General features: G+C 42.2%; 4 protein-coding genes across 15 annotated transcripts in view; 2 read left to right on the top strand and 2 right to left on the bottom strand.

The window, feature by feature from the left end:
* The window catches only part of LOC5520183 (BAI1-associated protein 3), a 37,500-nt gene extending 33,860 nt beyond the window's left edge, over positions 1–3,640 (top strand). For all 5 annotated transcript variants that reach the window (XM_048719612.1, XM_048719613.1, XM_048719609.1 and 2 more), the window contains exons 33-37: positions 1,453–1,531; positions 1,610–1,648; positions 2,084–2,204; positions 2,434–2,651; positions 2,885–3,640. In XM_048719612.1, coding sequence (XP_048575569.1) covers positions 1,453–1,531; positions 1,610–1,648; positions 2,084–2,204; positions 2,434–2,651; positions 2,885–2,973 — 546 coding nt within the window. In that variant the 3' untranslated portion in view covers positions 2,974–3,640. The remainder of the gene's footprint in view (positions 1–1,452; positions 1,532–1,609; positions 1,649–2,083; positions 2,205–2,433; positions 2,652–2,884) is intronic.
* LOC5520267 (serine/threonine-protein kinase GIN4) lies at positions 3,496–8,527 on the bottom strand. The gene is made up of 6 exons (XM_001639974.3): positions 8,093–8,527; positions 6,666–6,906; positions 5,580–5,825; positions 5,039–5,233; positions 4,323–4,619; positions 3,496–4,143 (listed from the first exon to the last, which is right to left on the bottom strand). Exons 1-6 carry the CDS (start codon positions 8,384–8,386, stop codon positions 3,650–3,652), a joined length of 1,767 nt encoding a protein of 588 aa, XP_001640024.2. The 5' UTR covers positions 8,387–8,527; the 3' UTR covers positions 3,496–3,649.
* Positions 8,528–10,367: 1,840 nt separating this feature from the next.
* On the bottom strand, positions 10,368–17,183 carry LOC5520182 (dapdiamide synthesis protein DdaC). Of its 5 annotated transcripts, none has more exons than XM_048720271.1 (5): positions 17,055–17,106; positions 16,289–16,434; positions 14,576–15,160; positions 11,877–12,083; positions 10,368–11,015 (listed from the first exon to the last, which is right to left on the bottom strand). In XM_048720271.1, exons 3-5 carry the CDS (start codon positions 15,140–15,142, stop codon positions 10,605–10,607), a joined length of 1,185 nt encoding a protein of 394 aa, XP_048576228.1. In that variant the 5' UTR covers positions 15,143–15,160; positions 16,289–16,434; positions 17,055–17,106; the 3' UTR covers positions 10,368–10,604. The 5 variants fall into 5 exon arrangements, with proteins under 5 accessions (XP_048576228.1, XP_048576230.1, XP_048576232.1 ...); XM_048720273.1 differs by having other exon boundaries at positions 16,375–16,434; positions 17,055–17,103; XM_048720275.1 differs by having other exon boundaries at positions 16,380–16,434; positions 17,055–17,093.
* Positions 17,184–18,089: 906 nt separating this feature from the next.
* LOC116603691 (dapdiamide synthesis protein DdaC) lies at positions 18,090–24,958 on the top strand. 4 transcript variants are annotated; one of them, XM_048720069.1, is made up of 5 exons: positions 18,090–18,231; positions 20,175–20,766; positions 21,672–21,878; positions 22,297–22,703; positions 23,547–24,958. In XM_048720069.1, the coding sequence occupies exons 2-4, from the start codon at positions 20,200–20,202 to the stop codon at positions 22,699–22,701; spliced, it is 1,179 nt and encodes a 392-aa protein (XP_048576026.1). In that variant the 5' UTR covers positions 18,090–18,231; positions 20,175–20,199; the 3' UTR covers positions 22,702–22,703; positions 23,547–24,958. The 4 variants fall into 4 exon arrangements, with proteins under 4 accessions (XP_048576026.1, XP_048576025.1, XP_032221164.1 ...); XM_048720068.1 differs by lacking the exon at positions 23,547–24,958 and adding an exon at positions 23,285–23,519; XM_032365274.2 differs by lacking the exon at positions 23,547–24,958 and adding an exon at positions 19,119–19,205 and having other exon boundaries at positions 18,101–18,231; positions 22,297–23,519.
* The last annotated feature ends 2,796 nt before the right edge of the window (positions 24,959–27,754 follow it).

Below are 27,754 nucleotides of genomic sequence, written 5' to 3'. Positions count from 1 at the left end.
TTTGATATACTGTTGATTTATTGTCTGCTTCTGATATTTTGGTTAATTTGCTACTGAATGTGTTGCTGTCGTTGTTGTTTTATGTTGTCGCTTATGGAAGACGCGCAGCGAAGCCTATCCCATCTTATCCCGCTAGATTACCCTAGCTCCAGCCTTATAATAGCCTATCGCTTTGCTGACATCACTAACATATTGCCAAACTAAAAAAAAGACTGTGCGGGGACCCCAAAACACGTTAGCGAGACGTTATTACCAGCTCGCAACACGTTGACAGCACGCTATTACCAGCTCGCAACACGTTGACAGCACGCTATTACCAGCTCGCAACACGTTGACAGCACGCTATTACCAGCTCGCAACACGTTGACAGCACGTTATTACCAGCTCGCAACACGTTGACAGCACGTTATTACCAGCTCGCAACACGTTGACAGCACGTTATTACCAGCTCGCAACACGTTGACAGCACGCTATTACCAGCTCGCAACACGTTGACAGCACGCTATTACCAGCTCGCAACACGTTGACAGCACGCTATTACCAGCTCGCAACACGTTGACAGCACGCTATTACCAGCTCGCAACACGTTGACAGCACGTTATTACCAGCTCGCAACACGTTGACAGCACGCTATTACCAGCTCGCAACACGTTGACAGCACGCTATTACCAGCTCGCAACACATTGACAGCACGTTATTACCAGCTCGCAACACGTTGACAGCACGTTATTACCAGCTCGCAACACGTTGACAGCACGTTATTACCAGCTCGCAACACGTTGACAGCACGCTATTACCAGCTCGCAACACGTTGACAGCACGCTATTACCAGCTCGCAACACGTTGACAGCACGCTATTACCAGCTCGCAACACGTTGACAGCACGCTATTACCAGCTCGCAACACGTTGACAGCACGCTATTACCAGCTCGCAACACGTTGACAGCACGCTATTACCAGCTCGCAACACGTTGACAGCACGTTATTACCAGCTCGCAACACGTTGACAGCACGTTATTACCAGCTCGCAACACGTTGACAGCACGCTATTACCAGCTCGCAACACGTTGACAGCACGCTATTACCAGCTCGCAACACGTTGACAGCACGCTATTACCAGCTCGCAACACGTTGACAGCACGCTATTACCAGCTCGCAACACGTTGACAGCACGCTATTACCAGCTCGCAACACGTTGACAGCACGTTATTACCAGCTCGCAACACGTTGACAGCACGTTATTACCAGCTCGCAACACGTTGACAGCACGTTATTACCAGCTCGCAACACGTTGACAGCACGTTATTACCAGCTCGCAACACGTTGACAGCACGTTATTACCAGCTCGCAACACGTTGACAGCACGTTAATATTACCTGCTCGCAACATTTTTGTTCGCGATCGATCACCACTCATAAAGTCATTAACAGCTTATTATGATCTTCTTTACAGAAAAAAGCGGAGGAGAAATACGGCGCGGTTACCATCAGAGCGATTTATGACTCTGCACATCGGAAACTTCTTGTAGAAGGTACAAATACCTAGCCATCAAAACTTATAAGTTGCACTTTATTATAGCTTAAAACATTTCTATATATATTTCTTACAGTTTTAAACGCCAGAGATCTGCCCCCACTCGACACTAACGGTTAGTAACAATGATCTTCTAAGTACCTAACCATTTTAACAGTTAAATCTTCGTCTCGTTTTACCGACCGCTTTCGCTTTATACCGAATCACACTAAGCTCCCATTTTATCGGCTTATTCAATTGAATATTCTATATTTTCAATCAAATGGATATCTAACATCAAAGCCATCAAGTGTTGGTTACTCAATTCAATTTCGTGGCCCATGCTATCTCATTACTTTTTCATTTAATTGAATAGCTCCTCGTACTTTGAAAAAGCTTCTGTTTTATCATTTCTATCTTCAGACCTCTCTGTCATATTTGGTTATCATTTAACGATTGGTTAAACGATTAGTTTTTAACATAGGTAGCCCGGTACTTTACTGTATACAAATGTGACTCCAACTTCTTGACATGTATTTTTTTGCATGTTATAATAAGCCGTATTTTGCAGGTCTCTCTGACCCATACGTGAGCCTGAGGCTGATGCCCTTCCACGTGTTCGGGCGGGAGGAACGCAAGACGAAAGTCATCAAGAACACGCTCTTCCCGCTCTTTGACGATACTTTTGAATTGTGAGTTCATCAGCTTTGTTGACGAGACTTTTGAATTGTGAGTTTATCAGCTTTGTTGACGAGACTTTTGAATTGTGAGTTCATCAGCTTTGTTGCAGTTCTCTCGTATAATAAGCGACTTGCACTGAGAAGTCACATGACCTTTTTGGGTGGTCAACTCGCGCGTGCTCCGGACGCACACAACTTGAACACGCACAACGTTCAAATCTCCTTCTGCCTTTGCTTGTAGTTCAGTGACACCGGAGCAGTGCAAGACCAAGGGAGCCTGCCTGTCAATCACAGTATTAGACTATGACGTCATCACCAATGACGACATCGAAGGTCACGCGTTCCTAGCCCTGCAAAGTATATCGGGATTGGACGAGCATATCCCAGGGGGCTTTGCGAGCCAGCCGCAGATTACGCTGAATCTCCACCACCCTCCCCCTAAGGGAATGATTTTTGACAGTACGTATTACACGTTCGTATATTTTTAGGTTATCTGTTTTTGTTGCTTGTTACGTAGCTTATCCAATTCGAAATAAACCCAGAAATAAACTCAGTTTTCCATTCACATGGAAATAATTGTGAGCTCAATGCTGAACATCTTTGAGAATGGATGTACAGGTGGCAATGGAAAAGTCTTCATTGTGTCCTTCTATAAAATACAAAAGAAACTTACTACATGTTTGTTATTGCAGTCCTGGAGTGCCGTAACGACAAAGTTGCACAGAACTTTGTCAAGGAGGAGAGAACGATTTACGAGAAAACACTCAGCGCCCATTCATGAAATGGCCAAGAGGTGCCGAGATAAAAAAAAAGCAGGCGATGTATGGCACAGAGGATGAACAAATGAATGAAACGGAGGGTAAATAACGGCGCAGACGATAAATGAGCGAAACGGTAGATTTAGAGATGGCGAAAGACTGTTCACAAGAGACCATCAAGATGGTCATAAATCAGTGAATATTGAACTTTGAGACTAGTCCTTAAAATTGTGGGCAGAGAGGGGCTGAAGTCACAGAAATTAAGCTGTACAGCTAATTCAAGGACCGTCAGAATGACAAAATAACGAAGAACGTGACGGAGATTTATCAGAATAGAGTGGCAGCGGTATCTCCTAATCATTTCCATTCCACGCATGTTTCTATTTTAAAGACATCTAAATGCATTTGACTACTACTTTACAGTGTTTGCGTTCCATTTCCCATAAGGGAATGAATATTATCTATTCGGAGCTTTACCATTTCTTTAAAGAACTGTGTTTGAGATAAAGTTTGTGTTACGTTTATACAATTATACTTCACTTGAATTTTGTAACGTAAGACAAGTTTATTGAAACTTTACATGCTCTTGATTCAGTGTCAGCGTCTCACGCCACAACAAATCAGTGTGAAAAATATGGTACCAACCATAAAAATAATTGAATAACATCAAATAAATTTTACATCTTCGCATCCGTACAGTTACCCCTGGCTCTCAGTACCTTGACTAACAACAGTAAAAGAAAAGTTATCGCCCACAACCGCTGTCTTGTTTAGGATCTTCATACACTTCATCCTCCATTTCTCAAGCCGCTTGAGTCGCTCGTCACACGCAGGGCCAGTCCCCTCGGACACCGAGGCGCGCCTGCGCTCCACTTCCCTATGAGCCTCCTTTGCAGCAACCCGAGCAGCGGTCCCCGCCTTGGAGAACTTAAGTGACGCAAGCTCTTTCCTACGGTTGTCCTGATCAGCTGTGACCTCCAATCCTGGCATGTTCACTGTGCCCTTATATGGGCGGGCTTCAAGATGCGCGAATTTCTTGGGCGGGTTGTGGACCTTGTCTTTCTCCGGGTTGTACACGACGTCAGCGACTATGGATTTCTTACGCGTGCTCATAGACATGCGACGTTCCTTCGCGATGTTGCGATCTACTTCGATGACGTCATGGACGATAGAGGCTCTGCGCGGGTGTTTTCCTGTAAAGATGAAGTGGGTATGAAATATCGCTACGATAAGCTTAGCAGGTTAGAGCTTTTTTCTGTATTAGAAGAAGATATCTTTATCCTGAATCTTGCAAGGATGCCACTATTACCGACCATGGTTATTACTCGACACCTTTTAAGAAGATAAAAACGAGTGGAAAAACTTTTTTTACCTTGGTTTATCTTCTTGATATTTTCAAGTGACTTTGACTGGCGCATCTCTTCAGCAATAAGCTGTGAGGAGTTTTTCCTAATGACCTTATCAGCGATAGTTCTCAGCAGCTCGTCTCGCAGGGAAACCCGCCGCTTGTTTTGGTTTCCCGCCACCAGGGGCGTTGTCATGGCGATGGTGTGCCTGCGCCCCCGGTCATACCGGTACCGGATGGGTATGTTGGCACCGGGGTACGCTAGACAAGAGACTACGCCCTGATCGCAGAGGGGATGAACTGTTGCTGGGAAAACTTCATCAACTACGAAAAAAATGGTGTTCAGCCAGGGGATAAGTTTGGAAAAAATTCAATGACTACGGCAAAAAATAACGAATTTCAGCCAGGTATGGCTTAATCCTCAACAAATATTGTCCAGGCAGGGAAAACTTCATCAGCGGCGAAAAAAAGTCGTTTAGCTATGGGCTTCATATCTGTATCAAGTATATAAGTCACCAGACCCGTTAATGGGTGAAAGGGAGGGGGTGAGGTGGTGATGATTGTATCTGTACCATAAAAATATCTCACCGAATTCGTTGATAGGGGGAGATGGCGAAGGGCGGATGTGTGTCATGGATGGCCTTTTGTGGCCGAGGTAGGCCAGCTCTGGAATTAATATCTCACCGCATTCGTTAATAGCCTTCTGTGGCCGAGGTAGGCCAGCGCAGGCATTAATATCTCACCGTATTCGTTGATAGGGGGTGGGGGAGGTGGTGATGGATGGATGTGTGTCATGGATGGCTTCCTGTGGCCGAGGTAGGCCAGCTCGGGCATCTTACGCAGTGGCTCCTTACACCAAGGCTCGTGAAGCAGTTCTTCTGCTGTGGGTCGCTTTTTCTCGTCCAGCGCCAGCATCTTACGGATCAACTCGCGGCATTCTAGTCAAACAAGAAGAGGTTTGTGTAAGAACATAGCTATTAGTTCCAGGGTTTCGGGGGTAATTCTTGAAGCTCTAAAATGCTAAGATAGCAGTTGCATGTTATATTTGCACCTCCCTCCATCCCTCAATGAATTAACCGCACAACAGAGCTCTTTGTATGGGTGATGGAAGGGGTTTCGCACCCATTATGTTATTTTTGGAGAATAGGCATAGCTCCTTCTCTTTTCTCCGCCATCTCTAATACAAGAACTTTGCATTCGTATAATAAACTTGGCTGTTCAAATATGCTAATATTGCTTCTTAGGCATTCTGGAAGATACAAAAATACAAATCTCGTTACAAACCTTTACTTGTCTTCTTAGAGAACCTTAGCTTTCTCGGCTCCCTGTTCATAATCGCCCTTAGGTCGTCATCGCCAAAAGGCAGTCTAGCGCAGACCAGCGCGTACAGCACCACACCCATGCTCCAGATATCCGAGGCCTGGCCATCGTACAAGTCACCGCGAAGGATCTCGGGAGAACAGTAAGCGTACGAGCCACAGAATGTCTGAAGGATGTTGGTCTTGTGGGTGTTACACGCAAAGCCGAAATCTATGGAATTTGTTGGACTCGTTAATCTATATACGCACGAGCATAACAATAGTTTATCGATGTGCGCGCTCAAGAATAAGGACTACATAATGTCTAAAGGATGTTGGTCTTGTGGGTGTTACACGCAAAGCCGAAATCTTTGGAATTTGTTGGACTTAATAATAAATTTAACAGCAAAATGATGTATAGATGTTCGCGCGCAAGAGAAAAAAGAATGTATAAAGGACGTTGGTCTTGTGGGTGTTAATGCCGAAGTCTTTGGGATTTAAAATCCTATAAACGCAATAGCATAATAATAGTCTATCAATGTGCGCGCGCAATAGTAAGAACCGCAGAAAGTCTGTTGGATGTTGGTCTTGTGGGTATTACACGATAAGCCAATAATTTTTGTTGGCCTTGCTAGCAGCATGCATTTTACTCACGTACATCAAAGGTGGGTAACAGTGATTTTTAATGGTTCGTCCCTTACCCCTCCCCCCATTTTTGTGATTTTCTCTACAACCTCGTTCCCAGTACCCTCTCTCCTTCCTGTTGTGGAACCACCAGTGAACTTGCCTGATCAATTTTGCAGACAACCCATTTTTTTTCTCGGATACCCCCTAAAAATACCTGAGGCCCGATTGTGACCCCTTAAAAATACGACGAGCATCCCTATCAGGTCGACATGGGAAGAACCCCCTCCCCCCCTCCCCTCCACGGGAAATGACACCAAGCGCGTTTTGATTGCGTTCTTATTAATATCTATGCCAGCAAAAAAAAACTTCTCTTCTCTCAGACAATTATGATAGAATTCGCTGCTTTGGTATTTTTTAGCAATGCACGTAGGGTGTCTACGTCTACCTGTTATCTTGAGCCGGCCATTCGCGTCAAGCAGCAAGTTTTCGCACTTCAGGTCCCTATGCACCACACGTTCCTTGTGACAGTACGCCATCGTGGCTACAAACTGACAGAAAATCACCCGCGCCCGCTCCTCGGGCAATAACGCGTTTTTATTGATGTACTCCAGCAGGTCACCGCCCTCGGCGAGCTCTAGGATTAGGTATACCTTGGTCTCGGTTTCAATGGCTTCGTAAAGCTGAATCTGGTGGATTAAACAGCTCATGATATCGAAATTGTGCGGATGACAAAATTTGAAAAGGGTACACAAGACATTTATTAAAGGATAAAGTAAAGTGAAGTGCAACCATTTAGCAGAGCCGGTGAACAGATGAAGCGTGAATAACAATGATTTAATAGTGATGATAATGATGGTGACAATAATAAATGATGATGATAATGTAGTGATAATGAAGACGGAGATGTTGTTGGCAATGATACTGATGACAATAGATATGGTGGTGATGGCTAAAATGGTGATGGTGATGGTGACTGGGTTGTGATGATGGTGATGGTGCTGTTGATGGTCGTGATGATGATGGTGACTGGTTTGTGGTGATGGTGGTGGTGATGGTGACTGGGTTGTGGTGATGGTGGTAATGATAGTAATGGTGATGTTGATGGTGGTGATGGTTATGGTGACTGGTTTGTGGTGATGGTGATGATGGTTATGGTGGTGGTGATGGTGACTGGGTTGTAGTGATGGTGGTGATGGTGATGGTGATGGTGCTGGTGGTGGTGATGATGACTGGTTTGTGGTGATGGTGGTGATGGTGATGGTGACTGGGTTGTGGTGATGGTGACTGGTTTGTGGTGAAGGTGGTGATGGTGATGGTGACTGGGTTGTGGTGATGGTGATGGTGATGGTGCTGGTGGTGGTGATGGTGACTGGTTTGTGGTGATGGTGGTGATGGTGACTGGGTTGTGGTGATGGTGGTAATGATAGTGATGGTGATGTTGATGGTGGTGATGGTTATGGTGACTGGGTTGTGGTGATGGTGATGGTGACTGGGTTGTGGTGATGGTAATGGTGCTGGTGGTGGTGATGGTGACTGGGTTGTGGTGATGGTGACTGGGTTGTGGTGATGGTGGTAATGATAGTGATGGTGATGTTGATGGTGGTGATGGTTATGGTGACTGGGTTGTGGTGATGGTGATGGTGATGGTGACTGGGTTGTGGTGATGGTGATGGTGACTGGGTTGTGGTGATGGTGATGGTGACTGGGTTGTGGTGATGGTGACTGGGTTGTGGTGATGGTGGTGATGATGGTGATGGTGATGTTAATAGCCATCGTGATGATGATTGTCAAAATATTTTTTTTAATCTTTTTTTATGAAAATTGCAGAACGTTTCATTAGCTTGGCTTATTTCAAACGCTTCTTTTACTTACCACATTTGGATGGTTGAGTTTGTGCATAACACGAATCTCTCTGGGTAAAAACTTATAAATATAGTCCTTAGGTGCCTTTCTCTTGTCAATAATCTTGATAGCGACATGGCAGTTATGTTTTTTGGATTTTGCCAGCTTGACCTTTGCAAATGCCCCTTCGCCTAGATTCCTCATAACTGTATAACCATGAAGCTCCAATGTGGTCTTTCTCTCCTCCTTTTTAGGTACCCAAGCATCCCCTTTCTTCACTAATGTAATTCCAGTTTTTCCAGGAACGCTATACTTTGTCGCCATTCCAATACTTGCAGGGCTTGTAGGCCAAATTTCGCGTGTTGGTTATCTTTGTATTGAGATTTAGTCCGTGCAAGCTCTTGCCTCCTTAACTAAGCGCGCGCGACACTTAACGCGTGACGTCAAGAATTGCAATTAGAAATAAACAACATAAAAGAAAAAAAATACAGTGAACTTATCTTAAATTGCCTGTTTTGTAATCGCATTAATAAATAAAATAATTAAATCCGCACAGAAAATATACCTGATATGATCCATTTTCATACGTAATATGTTTTAACGTCTTGGTTTTAACTGATCCGCGTGTCTTAGTTATGACTGGTATTTGAAATCGCTCTCTGGAAGAGCGATGGACTTAAAATTTTGAAAATAAAAATAAAGAATTGGCAAGAAAAAAGAAATTAAAAAAATCCATGAATGCATATTTAGAGAATAAAGGCATATAAAACTAACAAATCGGATGAAAATTATAAAAGAAATAAAAGGAGAAAAAAAAAAAGGTTTGACACCTAGGATCGAACTCGTGTCTGCGTTTAATTAAAAAAAAAATAGACCATACATCCAGGCGTGCGCTGAATCACTGTATGGCAGCTAGGCTGGAGATTTCGGCCCCAACACCGCTATCTAGCGAACTGTACAGCACAAAGGAACCTGAGGTACCCGCGCATAACCAGGACAATAACCTGGCAATAACCAGGATCCCAGCCCTGTCTTAGCCAGTTAGGCCACGCACAGGTCGCTGAGACGTATAATAGAAAATATAGAAGTCTATTTGGGCGCCTTGGGTCTCTCGAGGGCTTATTCAGTACCGTGACAGTGATATTCTAAAAATATTGACGTCTATTCGGGCACCTTTGGTCTCTTGGGAGTTCGCACGGTGTATTTATATCATGCGGCTTCAACAGCAACATATGTTTTTTACGAGATATAAGAATAATAATGACATAACGCAGAGGGGAAGCATCATTTGTTCCTTAAAATAACCAGAGTGCCGAGGAAGCTTCACAGTCTAACATAAAGCTGTTTTAACCCGTTCAAAACTGACTTCAACCCTTTTATCTTTATAAATTAGAACTCATTCTTGTGCTCTAATAGCCCAACTCTGGTGTACCTTCGGGCTAGCACTACATGAGTCTGCCTTGAAGAAGTCTTATTAAAGTCGAAAATTTGGCAGTATCTGTAATATTGAGGTATTTTGGTCAACCTTCGGAAAAAAAGGCCGTGAACTGAAAGGCCCGGGTCCAGTCATTTGTGACGTAGATCGAGATGTCAACCAAATTACATGAGAAAACATATGTACGCGCTAAACCGGTTCTCATCTTCATGTCTTCTTAGTTATTGCTGAAGGACTTTGTGTGGTTACAACTTTTACCGTCATCTTTATATCTCAACCTGGTAGTCAATTGATTATTTGACTTCAGGAAACAAATCTGCAAAATTTAGCAGATATTTTTTAGTCTCTGAATTGTTTTTGCATTGTGCGCGCGCGCTGCATTCGCAATCTAGAATGGCGACATTCTCACGAGCGCGCGCTGTTTTTGAAACCTACAACAAAACGATATTTTCTTTTTTCGCATACAATTCTCGACTAGATTCTTCGCTTCATTTTGGGTAGCATTGCAATCGAAAATAATTCGCCGATATTTTGTGGTATTGACGTCTCTGAATTTTAACGGATTTAAGGAAAATACGTTGTTTAAGATTTTCCCGCCAAAACGTGTAATCATTCACTCGATTCAATCTCCTTTTGCGCGGCCAAGGAAATTTCAAAGATTTGTGGAAAATTCAAATGTCAATCAAATTCAATCCCCTTTTTAGAATTTGAAAGTTTATCTATGCTTTGTTTTGGCTGGAATGATATGAGTGGAAGGTTTTAAGAACTTTAAAGAGCCCCCCCCCTACCCCGCCCAGTCTGAATAGGGTTAATAAGGGATTGTGTTTTCTTTTCGAATCCTTACACCCTCCGATCCTTGCTGCAGTTCACTTTGTTTCTAAACTTTATTGATGGTGTTTCATTATGTGCTTAACGAAATCGTGAACTATATAGCCAAGTATCTTTGATCATCTTTTATACCACTCTTTGTGGCCATGCTGCCAGAATTTTTCAATATCTCCCGGATTGGTTTTCTCAGTCTTAGGAAAAGCTCGAATAGAAAGCTTTGAGGGTTTTCCCTAAATTTCCCCCCTCAGTCTTTGAGTGACATTATCAGGATGTGTTGTGTTAGTTCTCAAGTAATGTAGCCAGAATCTTTCTCTTTCCGTTAAATCCCAGTCTCCCGTGTAGCGTCGTCAGGTTATCCACCAATAGCATGTCTCCCTGGCGCCACTGGAATCCAACCGTGCTATTCCAGATACAGCCCCGGATGTGCTCGAGTACTTCCGGTTCAATTTTACTTCCGTCTCCATACTGGCAATCATACGTGTAGATTTGATCAAGGCTGCCGTGTCCGGGGAACATGGGGGATTCCACGAAGGACGACATACTGTGGAGGTGGACTTGGTTGAACCATATTCTCTCACCGGTATCAGGCTGGGACATAAATGCGGGGAGAATTATCCAATATTCCAGGGAGCCTGTGTGAGGTTGCCATCTGAAGGTGAAGCCTTTTGTCTCAAGGAAGTGTTCAACTTTCTGTAAATTTAAAATGCACTTTTACTATAAGATACCATCCTAAGGGTAAATTTATTGAAATTGGTCTTCATTATTCAATTCTTCAATTCCGGGGTGTGTGTGTGTGGGGGGGGGGGGGGGGGGGGGGGAGGCGGGGGTCAAACGCCAAGGAATTACCAGAGGGGATGGGGGAGGGGGGGGGGGTAAAATGCCCTTTTACCTTAACAGTTACTGTATTCATTTTTTCCCAAGGGGGTTGGAAATTCAGCCCCGTACTCAGTGGGGGGGGGGGGGGGCAGGGGCTGCGCACCCCCTCCCCCCCCCCCCCCCCCCCCCCCACACACACACACGCAACGGCCGAATGTCCACTTTCGGTTTCCAATGGACGTGCTATTTGTAGACAAAACTATAAAGCATAAGCTAGATTACTCTGGTATGTAGCCAAATCCGACAATAAAGGTCCCGCGAAGATACTGCAAAGGCTTAAAAAAATCCCTTTTGTTCTGTCGGGGGTGGTCAGATTTCTATCCGAGAACTCATCCCCCCCCCTCCCCCCAGGAATAATTAGGTCCACCTTTTCGGATTTCGCACCCTCTCAAGAAAAATCCTGGGTACGGGCCTGAAATTGCAGAGGGGTCGGGGGTCACGCCTCCGACCCCCTGCATGGGGGGTATGGATATTCTCTGGAATTTCACAATTACCTAAAAGTTATCCTATAATTAAGAAAGAAATCTCAAGAGGATGCAAGATTTTACCATAGAGAAAAATCGTTAAAAGCTACTTTGTTAGTATTGTCATCAATTATAAAAAGCTTAAAAGATATTACCACCTTTGCTCCGATTTTTTTTATTCACTAGAGTGTTGTATCCTGAGATGACAAACCTTTTTATCCGTGGTATGAAAAACCTGTTGCCAGGAGATATAACTGGATCGAACCTTGTCTGGCACTCGATTTATATAACGGATCTGTTTCTCCCCAAGTTTGTTTATCACATCGGGGTGAATGTTCGGCAAAAAGTCAGAACTTTTACAGAGGACGGTGTACCCGCCACACCCTTCAGCTGGCTCCTCGGCACAGAAAAATATTAGCTGCAGAGAGAAAGATAGTCAGAAAAGTATGGAACAAATTAGATAAAATAAAAAAAAGTAGAACAACAAATTGAGAAAAAGTTTGGTATCGAGTAAAAAAAATAATGAAAAAAAAATACAAGTACTGCAACAAGAATGGCTATTTTCATTTCTAGGGTAGACAAGGGAGTATGCCATCTCATTACTCTACCCACCTTTCTAGGGTAGACAGGGGAGTATGCCATCTCATTACTCTACCCACCTTTCTAGGGTAGACAAGGGGGTATGCCATCTCATTACTCTACCCACCTTTCTATGGTAGACAGGGGAGTATGCCATCTCATTACTCTACCCACCTTTCTAGGGTAGACAAGGGAGTATGCCATCTCATTACTCTACCCACCTTTCTAGGGTAGACAAGAGAGTATGCCATCTCATTACTCTACCCACCTTTCTAGGGTAGACAAGGGAGTATGCCATCTCATTACTCTACCCACCTTTCTATGGTAGACAGGGGAGTATGCCATCTCATTACTCTACCCACCTTTCTAGGGTAGACAGGGGAGTATGCCATCTCATTACTCTACCCACCTTTCTAGGGTAGACAAGGGAGTATGCCATCTCATTACTCTACCCACCTTTCTAGGGTAGACAAGGGAGTATGCATCTCATTACTCTACCCACCTTTCTATGGTAGACAAGGGAGTATGCCATCTCATTACTCTACCCACCTTTCTAGGGTAGACAAGGGAGTATGCATCTCATTACTCTACCCACCTTTCTAGGGTAGACAGGGGAGTATGCCATCTCATTACTCTACCCACCTTTCTAGGGTAGACAGGGGAGTATGCCATCTCATTACTCTACCCACCTTTCTAGGGTAGACAGGGGAGTATGCCATCTCATTACTCTACCCACCTTTCTAGGGTAGACAGGGGAGTATGCCATCTCATTACTCTACCCACCTTTCTAGGGTAGACAAGGGAGTATGCCATCTCATTACTCTACCCACCTTTCTAGGGTAGACAAGGGAGTATGCATCTCATTACTCTACCCACCTTTCTAGGGTAGACAGGGGAGTATGCCATCTCATTACTCTACCCACCTTTCTAGGGTAGACAGGGGAGTATGCCATCTCATTACTCTACCCACCTTTCTAGGGTAGACAGGGGAGTATGCCATCTCATTACTCTACCCACCTTTCTAGGGTAGACAAGGGAGTATGCCATCTCATTACTCTACCCACCTTTCTAGGGTAGACAGGGGAGTATGCCATCTCATTACTCTACCCACCTTTCTAGGGTAGACAAGGGAGTATGCATCTCATTACTCTACCCACCTTTCTAGGGTAGACAAGGGAGTATGCCATCTCATTACTCTACCCACCTTTCTATGGTAGACAGGGGAGTATGCCATCTCATTACTCTACCCACCTTTCTAGGGTAGACAAGGGAGTATGCCATCTCATTACTCTACCCACCTTTCTAGGGTAGACAAGGGAGTATGCCATCTCATTACTCTACCCACCTTTCTAGGGTAGACAAGGGAGTATGCCATCTCATTACTCTACCCACCTTTCTAGGGTAGACAAGGGAGTATGCCATCTCATTACTCTACCCACCTTTCTAGGGTAGACAAGGGAGTATGCCATCTCATTACTCTACCCACCTTTCTAGGGTAGACAAGGGAGTATGCATCTCATTACTCTACCCACCTTTCTAGGGTAGACAGGGGAGTATGCCATCTCATTACTCTACCCACCTTTCTAGGGTAGACAGGGGAGTATGCCATCTCATTACTCTACCCACCTTTCTAGGGTAGACAAGGGAGTATGCCATCTCATTACTCTACCCACCTTTCTAGGGTAGACAAGGGAGTATGCCATCTCATTACTCTACCCACCTTTCTAGGGTAGACAAGGGAGTATGCCATCTCATTACTCTACCCACCTTTCTAGGGTAGACAAGGGAGTATGCCATCTCATTACTCTACCCACCTTTCTAGGGTAGACAGGGGAGTTTGCCATCTCATTACTCTACCCACCTTTCTAGGGTAGACAGGGGAGTATGCCATCTCATTACTCTACCCACCTTTCTAGGGTAGACAGGGGAGTATGCCATCTCATTACTCTACCCACCTTTCTAGGGTAGACAGGGGAGTATGCCATCTCATTACTCTACCCACCTTTCTAGGGTAGACAGGGGAATATGCCATCTCATTACTCTACCCACCTTTCTAGGGTAGACAAGGGAGTATGCCATCTCATTACTCTACCCACCTTTCTAGGGTAGACAGGGGAGTATGCCATCTCATTACTCTACCCACCTTTCTAGGGTAGACAGGGGAGTATGCCATCTCATTACTCTACCCACCTTTCTAGGGTAGACAGGGGAGTATGCCATCTCATTACTCTACCCACCTTTCTAGGGTAGACAGGGGAGTATGCCATCTCATTACTCTACCCACCTTTCTAGGGTAGACAGGGGAGTTTGCCATCTCATTACTCTACCCACCTTTCTAGGGTAGACAGGGGAGTATGCCATCTCATTATGCGGCTCAATAGTGTACACTGATGGATCATCATTTGCAGAGTAAACATTTGCCTCACTGTCCACAGCTTCTCTGTTTGCTAACCCTCCCGTGTATTCCATACTCCTGAATCCCAAGGCTAGAGAAAAATGAGCGAAATCTTGTACTTCGTAGAGATTAAGGCCTCGGAACAGCACAGCGCCACATTTTGGGAGATCTTCATCAATAACTTGTCTTGTGACTTTGGCGATTTCGTCAATACTGTACATGTCAGCGGATTTAGCCATTAATGCATGCGGGAAGTCCTTCCTGGGCTTAGCCAAGTATTTTGGGAAACCTCGACCGTGGGATCCTGGTAACCATTTCCGACCTGCGATTGGGTCGTTAGAAGTTGGTAAGATTTCCTTGACAGGGAGTTTGAAAAATAAAGTTTCCTTTGTGAGCGGATCTGGCTCAGTTGAATAGAGTAACTGCTGGGCTATTCCACATGCACTCCACTTGTTGTAAGAATTACTCCTCCAGATGTGTTTCGAGAGTGACCTTAATGCCATTGTTACATCACATTCAACCTGGAAATAAAGTCAATGTTGTGACATAAGCCTTGTTTGAAGCGATAAAATTTTTTATGTTTTTTTTTGTTGCTTTTTCCTTTTCAGACTACGAGATGTATAGTCTCAAAACTATTTATACTTGATAATATACGATTCATGAGCATCTTCATTAAATTGATAAGGGTTAATTTTGCTATAATAATTTATAGCGACTTGAGGCGAAGATATCTTACAAATGCGAGCTGTTATATTCGTTTTCTCCAGTAGAGGGGTTAAATGAGAAAAAAAGGCCGAAAACGTTTCTTTCCTAGGAAAGAAAAACTCCTTTTGTCACGCGCGATGCGAGCGGGGTTGTCCATCAATATCGACATATTTTGTATAAAATACAATAAAAACGCAAATTTCCTTTCAGAAATGGTTCCTCTGGATTTTTTTTTCACGGGAAGCAATTTCTGTGCGCAGGTGTTTTTAGGGGGTATTACCGACAATTATCCCTACTTTTACCTTGGAGAACCCTCTCTCCCCATCCCTATCTGGTCGACATTGAAAGAAAGCCTCCCCCCCTCCCCCGGGGAGTTATTTGCCTTCCTCTCGAGGTGCCATATTCACCAGTCTTACATTGCTGTGAGGGAATTGGGTCGAGCTGATATGCGAACAGCATGCTGGGACAATTTAGGGGAAGCCATTTAACATCTTCGTTAGGTAGGCTCACAACATCAACATTGGCATTGTTCGAGACATGTTAAATTGCCTCCCCTAAAATCTTCCCAGCTTGCTTTTCGCTCATCAACTCGACCCAATCCTTCGCAAAAATGCAAAAAATGGCGAAAAACTGTCTCAGGCATCGCGACGCCCGCGCGACGCTACACTCCAAAAAGGAAAAAAAGCTTCAAACTCTTTATCAGTAACCGTATAAGAATGGAAAAGGAATTATATGAAATTGGAGTTGCATAACAATAACTTATTCATGGCGAATTTGTTGTGAATTGAAGAGTTTTCCTAAAGGTAAAAAAAAAAACATCAAGGAAGAGGTGGATATAAAGTGTTAGGACTCGTTCTGATGCTCGGTTCGGTCTCTAATTAGGGGGGGGGGGGGGGGGGGGATTAGGTTTCTAAAAGGTCACTGCTAGCATTATTACGAAATACCAAAGCTGTTCCTTGATCCCTTGTTTATATCGGATTTCTGACGGCTTCTATTTTTTCAGGTCATAATAAAAAGGACGAGATATTACTTAACAATTCTTTGCCGAAGGCGAAGCGGCGAGGGGACTATCCACCTCTATTCGCTGAGCCTGAGGAGAATAATTGTTTTAGTATATACTTGGCGGGGACTGAACAAAACACATTTTTCTGTAATCATTTTATCGAATTTCCAACTTTCTTTACCTTAATGGTCGCGCGAAACGAGGCATGGCTTCTCGCAGTTGTTGATGTTCGTAATTTTTTTAAGATTTTGCTCGCACTGAACATTGAGGGTACCAAAACCATTCTATTTTTTTCCACACAATGCTTTTAACCACCACGAAATACAGAACCTTTATTCCGAGTTTTAGCTGCGAATACTATTCATTATTCCGAAATAGCGAATCAATCAGAGCGCGCGTTATTATAAAAAAAATGTGGACTTTAAAAGCACACTAGCATACACACATTGGCATCAGCCGGGCCAAGACGGGACGCTAGCAGAGTCTATTACCCGTGCAGTTCGGCAACCATCTAAGCTGTGGCTTAAAGCACTTCGTTCGAGTCGAAGTCGCCCTGCAGTTTATTGTGGATGAAGTTTAACTGAGGCATAAACCGGCTATGCCATGCTGACGAGTCCTAATAAGGACGAAACAGCTGTCCATGGTTGCCTATCTGCACGGGTAATAGACTGTGCTAGGGCGGTGGTTAACAATTCAATTCAACTTACTTGACGTATTTACGAGTCACTTCATGCTGCAGCAACCTAGTGTTTCGTCACGCATCGTACGAGCTCAAAATATGCATCAATTTGCATTGGTAATTGACCTCCTGGGGATTCTGTAATCATTTACATCAATAAAAGAGAAGAACCTTTGTTACATTTTCGCGACGTCAAAATTCTAGAAATTCAGTTCATAATTGTCCAACTTTGCCCCTTACGGTACTATATGTGCATTAGAAGAATAAATTGACAAGGTGTTTCCATAAAGCTTATTCGAACGGCTAGCATTTTATCCAAAGGTTAGGGACTGTGCAATAATTATCAGGGAGGGGGGGGGGGGGGTGTAAAACAAGGGGAGAGCACTAAAAATGACATCAAAATGTTCGTTTTGTATCCAGATTTATCAAAATTTCGGCGCGCAAATAGTTAAAAATTTCATCTTTTTCTTTAAGAACCTCTTTTCAGTAGTCTCACTAAGGACCGCTCTGTTCTATAAATCTCTATATATCTCTCAACCCTTAGCCTACAATGAGCTCGTTGTTTGTCTTGATGTCGCCTGAGCTCAAACTGAGAAAGCGGACTCTCGTAAGCACCCATATTCTAGCGGCCACACCACACGAATTGTGTTTTGTGGCGGGCTTCAAACTCGCTTTACTGACATTCTTTCGTCAAAATTGAAATAAAGGAAGATTAAAACACAATATTACATGGTCTAAAGTTTTATTTTTCACGATAAAGTATTTTTTCGCTATCATATAAATTCCCTCATACATTCCTTTGTAAACCACTGACAGTAGCCTTGGGCTGCCTGTGGCCACACCAAGACGACGAAGGGAAGACTTTTTTAAACACGAGGTTCCGCTATAAAAGGGAAAGCTCCTCCCACCCCCGGGCTCAAATTTGCAATTATAACCAGAACACTGCCACGCTAGCAGTCACAAATTATAAGCCTCCTGTAAAATTGCTTATCTCTGGGCCTCAGTCGGTCTGAGCCTCAGCCGGTCGGTGCACTCGTTTGCTTTGCGTGACACTTTGTGGGCAAGTGTTGCGTGACAGTGCTAGTGTTTGGCGCGGTTACCGACGCTTGGTGTCAACACCGATTGCTCTTCGCCTGAACTCGGAACACTCCACCGAGGAAAGTCTGCCTTCGCCTTTTAATATGTAAACCTGGTCAAAGTATAAGGTATGGTAGCTTATAACAACTTAAACTACAAGTCTAAAGCCAAAAAAAAGGACTCTGTAGATTTCTCTCAAGCTAAGACTACGCTTGAATTGTAGGGAATGCCAGAATGCTTCCTTCATTATTCCTCCAACAGGTTATCAAATCAAGTTTAATTATATATAAATTCTTGCGGCGATTCTCAACCAAACCATACTTTACAGAACATCTTTAGATGGCTACACAGCTGTCTCGCCGAAATATTAATATATTATTGATTCATGTTCGAAAATTCCCGGCTATTTGCGTGTTGTATGTGACGAAGAGTACAAAGGACTAACGTTTCCATTTGAATAGAGCTTCCAAGAAACAACAAGATAAAACATCTATCGATATTGATTGTCTTGTAACGGCTTAGAAAAATAAGTCACTGTAATTTATTGACTCGTAAAGTAGTTTTTGTTTCTATATTCCGAGCTGTAATTGAGTTAAATACGAACAGAAATTGAAATTCAAAGCGATAGCGTAAGAATTGTGTCATTCGCTCGATAATTACAAAAAGATATTTGAGTATCCACAGAAAGATGGATATATGCTATCATTTACGTTTTGAGGACGGCTGAAGCACAATGTTCAATTTAAAAGATGCACAAATTGAATAAAAGAGAGGGTATTAGCATGATTTGCTGGTTATTGTAACCTGTTATGGTGTGTTAGGGGGCGGGGCAAGTGGTTGGTATTTTCAAACTAACGCAACGCAAATATGCATACATTTGGATGTATCATACGGAAAAAAAACATAAATCTTTGTCAAAATCATCAGGATAGGTAACTATATACACCTTATTTAAAACATGTAAGCCTGGCTTTTAAACATGTAAGTTTGGCTTTAATTTTTTTGTGTTTTTAAGTAATCATTCATGCAAGAAGGAACGATGGTCCCATTGTTCTGTGGCAAAAAGCTTTCCCCATATAGGATCTTTATACAAAACATTCCGGTAAGAACATGTAGAGTATAGTTTGAATTTGAGGAAATTATGTGGAAAATGTGCTCCCTATATATCTTATTGGCGATTTTCTGTTTCGAACCAATCAAATGGAGCAGGGACAATACTTTTTTTTTCTCTTCTAATTTTAACAAGGTCTCCCACACAAACTTTCTCTAATAATCCATATTACAAAAAAAAGTAATCCCTAAAAAAAATATAAAAAACATTAGGTAAAATCTTGTTTGAATTGTAACTTATGCTTGAATTCTGTGTCTCGGCCAATCAAATCTAATGTCTTTGTATTAACAAAGACATTTTTTACATGCCAGTCTGCATTTTGTATTACATGCATTTTTCCCGGTTACCTCTTAGCTGGGCCATTCCTTATCCATCTTGGTCCTTTTTGTAAAAAAAAAATCACCTCTGTGAGAAAGATAAATATTTGAAATTGACAAAATGATAGCTAAAATTCAGGCTTCATGACTTTGATAAAATAGTGCTCATAGTAACAACCTTATTGCTATTGATTATTGTGTACTTCTCTTCCTAAAGCCCCGTGCAAACTGCGCAAGCACCTGCCAGCCCATTCTTGTTCGACTGACCACAAGACAAAGGAAATGTCAGAAAGTCCATTTCCCATTTTGACATTTCCTTTGTTTTATAGTCAGTCAAGCAAAAATTTGCTGGCAGGTGCTGGCGCAGTTTGCACGGGGCTTAACAATTCATTGGGTATTATATTCTTATATACACTTAAATTTAAGAACATCGTTAAGAACATATTCAGCCTTAAAATGTCCCAAAAAAAAAGGAATGCCCAGCCTCATCTGAAAATAAGACGTTCTTATAAAAAAAAGAGAGTGTATTTGTGCTGTATATTGGCTAAACTTCGGAACACCCTGCTACATAATTTTTTTTAATGCATAAAGGTTTAAAGGTTGCTCCAAGTATAGTGTGCTTGATGATTTTTTTCTTTTACAGGGCTGAAACTAAATAAGCAACAATAATGGCATCACGGCTGCTATCTAACACCTTTTTGAAGAATACACTTTGTGGCAGACATACTGCTTGTGGAATAATCCAGCAGTTACTGTACTCAACTGACCCAGATTTGCTCACAAAAGAAACTTTATTTACCAAACTCCCAGTCAAGGAAATCTCACCCACTTGTAACGACCAAATCGCAGGCCGGAAATGGTTACCAGGATCCCACGGTCGAGGTTTTCCCAAATACTTGGCTAAGCCCAGGGAGGACTTCCCGCATGCATTAATGGCTAAATCCGCTGACATGTACAGTATTGACGAGATCGCCAAAGTCACAAGACAAGTCATTGATGAAGATCTCCCTAAATATGGCGCTGTGCTGTTCCGTGGCCTGACTCTGTATGATGTACAAGATTTTGCCAATTTCTCTTTGGCCTTAGGATACAAGAGTATGGAGTACACAGGGGGGGCTGGCAATCGGCAGATAGTTAACACTCAGTCACAGATATACACAGCAAGTGATGACCCTTCAGCATACACCATTGAGCTGCATAATGAACTTGCTTATTCACCTACCTACCCTAGAAAGGTGGGCGTGGCTGTTTATTCTGAGAAGGGGGGGCCTAGTGAGGGGTCTTAATTTATCCCAGTCGATTGGATCGGAAGATCAATAATAATGGATTCTCACATGCCAGTCATTATTAATTATATCAATTATTGTATTGCACTATATTGTTTTGATGAATATTGATCTCTGCATACTTTAAGTATGCAGAAAATAAGAATTGAGAAATCAAGGGTTAGTGATTGACCTAACAATTTTTTCTGCTATTGGTGATTAATGATTGCCTATAGAATTAGTTAATTTCATTGATTAGAGTCAATAAGTATTGACTATTGTTTTATTAATTGAACACACCTGGATTATTATAAGGCAAAAACAAGGAAAAGTTAAATGGACAATCGCGCCACCATTTTAACCTGTGCAATACCATATGGTCACACAAAACATCCATTTTAATCAGCTAATTTAAATAACTGATTGAAGTTGATTTAAGTTTTCTCGAAATAACCCCTTGTAGGAGTGATTGATAACCATTCCAGGAAATCTCTCAAGTCCCTGGGTTATCTTTCAAGTACACTGTTCTAATACTTCTCTTTAAATATTCTCTTTAGCCCATGTATTATCAGGGTGGTGAAGGGGGTATGGATCACGTTTCACAGACTGGGCAAAATGGCTTTTTCATGTTTCACAGACCGAAAAATGGCCTCTTAAATCGTTAAATCACGTTTCACGGACAACAAAATGGATAATTTCACATTTCTCGACAGGGAAAAATGGCCAAATCTTGTTTCACGAAAATACCCTTTACCACCCTGTATTATCTTTCAATTATTCTGTGCTAATACCCTAAAAATTCCACGCCCGTTTAGTAATCTCCCAGGTTCCTGGGTTACTACACTGTGCTAATCATACTTCCTTCCTCTTTGCAGTTGATGTTCTACTGTGTGGATGAGCCAGGTGAAGGGTGTGGCGGTTACACCGTCCTCTGCAAGAGTTCAGACTTTGTGCCAAATATTCATCCCGATGTGATCAAGAAGCTTGAAGAGAAACAGGTTCGGTATCAACACCGCGTGCCAGATCAAGCAAGCTCTAAGTATTCCTCATGGCAAAAAAGGTTTAACACAACAGACAAAAAGGTGAGTATGGAGGGAATTACTACCAATACAGTGGTGGCCAGGGAGTGGGGGTGGGGGGTTGATTGGGGCCAAGCGCAGAAGAACCGCCCCACCAGGGATCTAGCTATCTGCTGAGATAAGTGGCTAATGGCATGGTGTCTGTTTCTTTTTACAACAGAAAAAAAAATAAAAGGCCAGTCTATGGTGGTAGTGGCATCTATCTAGTTTTTAAAAGTACCTGATGGGCGTGGTTGTGCCCCCACCCCAACCCTGTTTTCAGATAATTGCTCTATATCCGCCCTCCCAGTACTTTGAGGCCCGCAATGGTAGTTTTTGTTACTTTGTTTGATTGTTTCAATATTAAGTTTGGGGACAGGAACTTAAACTGTCAATTGATGAACGGCAACAGCTCCTTAATTTTTCACATTTTTATCAACAGATAGTTGAGAGTTTCCTCGAGAAGAAAGGGTTCACATACAAATGGGAAGATAAGTCCTTGTCATACTGGAATATTCTACCTGCATTTATTCCTCACCCTGACACTGGGGAGAAAACCTGGTTCAACCACGTGCATCGCAAACACATTTCCAGCTACAGAGAATCCCCCATGTTCCCGGGAGATGACCACCTAGACACTTCTTATGTATTCGGCTCTTTTTATGGTGACGGAAGTGAGATTGAACCGGAAGTGATTCAGCACATCCGGGAATGCATCTGGAACAGCACTGTTGGGTTTCAGTGGCGACAAGAAGACGTGCTGTTAGTGGATAACCTGACGACGCTGCATGGTAGACTGGGATTTAATGGAAAGAGAAAGATTCTGGCAAATTTATTTGAAGATTAGGTGTAAGTTTGTAGAAAGTTTCTTTTAGGGGGGGGGATAGAGAGTTGTGCTTGTTAACAATTCTAGCCGCCTTCGCAGGCGTCTCAAATGATTTGGGAATAGGGTTTTGTTTTTTTAAATTTTGGGCTTCCTGTTGCATGTTTAAGAACGAATGGGGGCCTGGGTTAGAGGAAAAGAGGGTTCCCCTTAAGTTTATAATAAACGCCCCTCTATTTAACACCCCCCCCCCCTACCATCCCTCCCAGCTTAAAAAACAAACGACATAGGAATTTCGGTAATAAAAGTCAAATATAATTGGAAATTAAACGAGACTTACCTGGAAGTCGAAGTTTGATTGTGATTCTATGAGTCATCAGCCGGGAGTGTAGGTAGTGGTACGAGAGAGCGTAGCGCCAAGCATCAATCAGGTTTTAGAGTGCACAATAATCGCCTCAATAACTACAGAGCCAATACCCAGAGGGTGGGGCATAACAAGGTTGGGCGTACCACTCCCTACACTCCCGGCTGATGACTCATAGAATCACAATCAAACTTCGACTTCCAGGTAAGTCTCGTTTAATTTCCAATTCCATTTCGTCATCAGCCTAGGTCGTGAGGGACTGGTACGAGATTTCAGAGCAGTTATTGAGGCATCGTTGAAAAATAAGATGCGGGAACAGATGTTACCCATGATGCAACAGTACCGGACATTAATAACACAACCAGTCTGTGCAAAATTCACTTCAATAAAACAGTGGTTATAACAACAAGCGGGATGTACATTATACAACATCTAGGCTGTAGATCCATAAACAATAAAAATGTGGTAGCATGTTTCACATTATTTACTTATGTTGACCTCCTAGGGAAAGTATAGCGCTACCAAAGTTGAAGGTGCGCTCTGTAGGCTTGTGATAAAAACGCTGAAAAGTCTTATCGCTAGACCAGCCTGCCGACTTCATGATATCTTGGATGTTAACCTCTCTGTTTGCCAAGAACGATGTGGATGCGGCTCTGGTGCTATGAGCTTTGAACTGAGAAACATCAACACCTGCTGAAGTGAGCACTGCTTTGCACCACCTCGATATGGTATCCGTACTTGCAGGGCCATGAGGCTTTGCATTACATAAAAGTAGTTGCTTGCAATTATTACGTAGGTTTTCAGTTCGTAGGAGGCATTCCTTTAAGTACTTCATTATGCATAGTTTCTCATCTTTTGGGTATGCCAGAAAAACAATAGAAGCAATGTGGTGCCCTGTCCGAGTTTGTTTAATCTTCTCGGTTACTGTGAAGGTACAGCTAGAGTCAGACAGTTTCGTATTTTCCAGAGAAAACAACGAGATCGTCTGGCATCTCTGTCCACTCAACAAAATTAGCAAAAATGTAAGCTTCAAGGTCAATTCCTTCAAAGTAAGGGATGTAACAATTTCGCCCTTGCGAAACCAGTCTAGGACAACACTCAAGTCCCAAGTAGATACGTAGCGTGGGAGGGCAGGCTTAAGTTCAAAGATGCCCTTCATAAATGTCTTAACGATAGGTAACTGTCCAAATGGCACCGATGATGATGCATCAAGCTGCAGAATAGAGGACAACATGCTTCGGGCTGTATTGACAGAGCTATACGACAACCCTTGTTCATGTAGTCTGATATTGTGATGTAGTCCCTTCCCTCCAAGCTGAAGTAATAATCTTCACAGATCGCTCTGTAAATCCTAGTCCAGTCAGTTGTTGCCGGACAATAGACAGATAAGAAGGGTTAGTTTCTTGTGCTGTGGGTGAACCGTTTCCGGGAAGGCTGGCAGGGTCAGCAGACCTTTGAATGGCGGCAGCTTCACTAGAGGACGAGCAAGCAGAGACATCAGGATTGGGTACCAAGTCTGGCTTGGCCAGAACGGAACAACCATCACTCCCATCGCTTTGTCTTGGATGATTTTCTGCAAAACCTTTGAGATGCAACTGAAAGGTGGAAAGCAGTAGAATTTCTCATCAGACCATGAAATGGTAAAGGCATTTATGAAAGAGGCCTCTGGGTCTGGTCGATAAGAACAGTAGGCATCAAAATGCTTATTAAGCCTAGAGGCAAATAAGTCAATTTCTGGTTTGAAATTTAGATTGCTCAATGCCATGTCTAAATTTTCTCGGTTAAGCATCCATTCGGTATCTTGTGAATGGAAATGCCTGGATTCTCTGTCTGCCTCATGATTATCAACTCCAGGAATATGAGCTGCTGTTATCCAAAGCATATTGTGTGAAATGCAAAATTCCCAGATTTGAACTACGAGTGCATTGCATTCTTTGTTGTGGCATGTACCCATGTTATTTATAAGGGCCACTGCAGTGGTATTATCTATCATAAGCTTAATATGTTTGCCTGCCAATGAGGCATGAAAACATTTCAAAGCAAAGAAGGCTGCAAGAAGCTCCAAATAATTAATATGGTGCTCACTCTCAGAGGGGGACCACCTTCCGCCAGTTTTGGTGTCGGCCATTACAGCGCCCCACCCTTGAAGCGAGGCATCTGAGTAAATGGTAATGTCTATTGGAGGGCGATTAATATCATTGAAGCTAATGTCAATATTGTTAACCCACCAATCTAATTCAGCCATTCCCTGACTAGAAATTATCAAAGAGGACTCAAAATTTCCTTTTGAGATCTTAAGGGCATGGGCCTTCTCCATTTCCAGATTTCTGTAATATAAGCCTCCATATTTTACTCCTGGGAGGCTGGAAATAATGTGCCCTATAGCTTTAGCAATGGCTTGGATTTTTACTATCCGCGTTTTGATGAGCTCAACCAAGAGCATCTTAATTTTGGTTCTCTTTTCCTCTGTGAGTCTTACATGGAATCTATGAGAAACCCCAAAAATGTAATCTGCTGACTAGGTATTAAAGAAGACTTTTCTGGGTGTATCACAAAGCCAAGACTTTCAAACATTTCAATAGAGTCAATGAGTTATGAAATACCATTTCCTTTTTCGAGAACTCTTTCGAAAGGAGTCATTAAAGCGAAATCGGGCGTTATGAAGTTTCATTTCCTTTATTGAGAAATGATGAGCAAACACTGACAATCCTCTTCATAGTCTATTCCTTATTCGGATAAAGTCGTAAAACGAAATGGGACGTTGGGAGATTCCATTTCCTTATTCGCGAAAACTAACTTGAATAAGGAACAGTTCCCTATTCGTGTCACTGCACTAATCTATTTGTTTTGTCAGAGCCTTATGTAGTAGCCAAGGTGTTAATTGACAACAAGCACTATCTGTCAAATTGTGGTTTTGTTAGCAAGGTCAAATTCACACGACATACGTACGTAGTCAAGTAAAGCGCGAATATACTCCTCTAAACAAATTGTGAGAAAATACTAACAATTCTCTTTAAAGTAGATTCCTTATTCGAATAGATATTTAAAAAGAAATCAGGCGTTATGAAATACCATTTCCTTTATCAAGAAATGTTTAGAAAATACTAAAGAACCCTCTCTTTATTCTATTCTTTATTCGGATAAGTAGGTAAAACGAAATCAGGCGTTATGAAATACCATTTCCTTATTCGAGAAATGTTTAGAAAATATAAAAAAACCCTCTTTTTAGTCTATTCCTTATTCGGATAAGTAGTTAAAACTAGATCGGGAGTTATGGAATACCATTTCTTTTTTCGAGAACTCTTTCGGAAGGAGTAGTTAAAGCGAAATCGGGAGTTATGAAATTTCATTTCCTTTATTGAGAAATGATGAGCAAACACTGACAATCCTCTTTAGAGTTTATTCCTTATTCGGATAAGTAGTTAAAACGAAATCAGGCGTTATGAAATACCATTTCCTTATTCGAGAAATGTTTAGAGAACACAAACGACCCTCTTTTTAGTCTATTCCTTATTCGGATAAGTAGTTAAAACGAAATCAGGCGTTATGAAATACCATTTCCTTATTCGAGAAATGTTTAGAAAGTACTAAAGAACCCTCTCTTTAGTCTATTCCTTATTCGGATAAGTCGTAAAACGAAATCGGAAGTTGGGAGATTCCATTTACTTATTCGAGAAATGTTTAGAAAACATAAAAAAAACCCTCTTTTTAGTCTATTCCTTATTCAGATAAGTAGTTAAAACGAGATCGGGAGTTATGAAATACCATTTCCTTTTTCGAGAACTCTTTCGAAAGGAGTAGTTAAAGCGAAATCGGGAGTTATGAAATTTCCTTTCCTTTATTGAGAAATGATAAGCAAACACTGACAATCCTCTTCATAGTCTATTCCTTATTCGGATAACTCGTAAAACGAAATGGGACGTTTGGAGATTCCATTTCCTTATTCGCGAAAACTAACTTGAATAAGGAACAGTTCCCTATTCGTGTCACTGCACTAATCTATCTGTTTTGTCAGAGCCTTATGTAGTAGCCAAGGTGTTAATTGACAACAAGCACTATCTGTCAAATTGTGGTTTTGTTAGCAAGGTCAAATTCACACGACATACGTACGTAGTCAAGTAAAGCGCGAATATACTCCTCTAAACAAATTGTGAGAAAATACTAACAATCCTCTTTAAAGTAGATTCATTATTCGAATAGATATTTAAAAAGAAATCAGGCGTTATGAAATACCATTTCCTTTTTCGAGAAATGTTTAGAAAATACTAAAGAACCCTCTTTTTAGTCTATTCCTTATTCGGATAAGTAGTTAAAACGAGATCGGGAGTTATGAAATACCATTTCCTTTTTCGAGAACTCTTTAGAAAGGAGTAGTTAAAGAGAAATCGGGGGTTATGAAATTTCCTTTCCTTTATTGAGAAATGATAAGCAAACTCTGACAATCCTCTTCATAGTCTATTCCTTATTCGGATAAGTCGTAAAACGAAATGGGACGTTTGGAGATTCCATTTCCTTATTCGCGAAAACTAACTTGAATAAGGAACAGTTCCCTATTCGTGTCACTGCACTAATCTATTTGTTTTGTCAGAGCCATATCTAGTAGCCAAGGTTTTAATTGACAACAAGCACTATCTGTCAAATTGTGGTTCTGTTAGCAAGGTCAAATTCCTTCTACACGCGTACGTAGTCAAGTAAAGCGTGAATATTTATCCT

This window comes from Nematostella vectensis, chromosome 12 (genome assembly GCF_932526225.1).
Source record: "Nematostella vectensis chromosome 12, jaNemVect1.1, whole genome shotgun sequence".
Taxonomy (NCBI): Eukaryota; Metazoa; Cnidaria; class Anthozoa; order Actiniaria; family Edwardsiidae; genus Nematostella; species Nematostella vectensis.
The sequence above is the reverse complement of the archived record's forward strand: the minus strand, read 5'-3'. Positions and strand labels throughout refer to the sequence as shown.

Bases quoted from the DNA above. Each gene is read 5' to 3' on its own strand.
- LOC5520267 (XM_001639974.3), bottom strand. From the start codon at position 8,386: ATGGCGACAAAGTATAGCGTTCCTGGAAAAACTGGAATTACATTAGTG. The intron at 6,907-8,092 runs GTAAGTAAAAGA...TTAATCCACCAG, and splicing joins AACTCAACCATCCAAATGTG to ATTCAGCTTTACGAAGCCAT. The intron at 5,826-6,665 runs GTAGACGTAGAC...CAAATTCCATAG, and splicing joins TGGCCGGCTCAAGATAACAG to ATTTCGGCTTTGCGTGTAAC.
- LOC5520182 (XM_048720272.1), bottom strand. From the start codon at position 15,142: ATGGCATTAAGGTCACTCTCGAAACACATCTGGAGGAGTAATTCTTAC. The intron at 12,084-14,575 runs GTGGGTAGAGTA...TTCTCTCTGCAG, and splicing joins CCCCTGTCTACCCTAGAAAG to CTAATATTTTTCTGTGCCGA. The intron at 11,016-11,876 runs GTTTGTCATCTC...TTAAATTTACAG, and splicing joins TTCATACCACGGATAAAAAG to AAAGTTGAACACTTCCTTGA.
- LOC116603691 (XM_048720069.1), top strand. From the start codon at position 20,200: ATGGCATCACGGCTGCTATCTAACACCTTTTTGAAGAATACACTTTGT. The intron at 20,767-21,671 runs GTGGGCGTGGCT...TCCTCTTTGCAG, and splicing joins CACCTACCTACCCTAGAAAG to TTGATGTTCTACTGTGTGGA. The intron at 21,879-22,296 runs GTGAGTATGGAG...TTTTATCAACAG, and splicing joins TTAACACAACAGACAAAAAG to ATAGTTGAGAGTTTCCTCGA.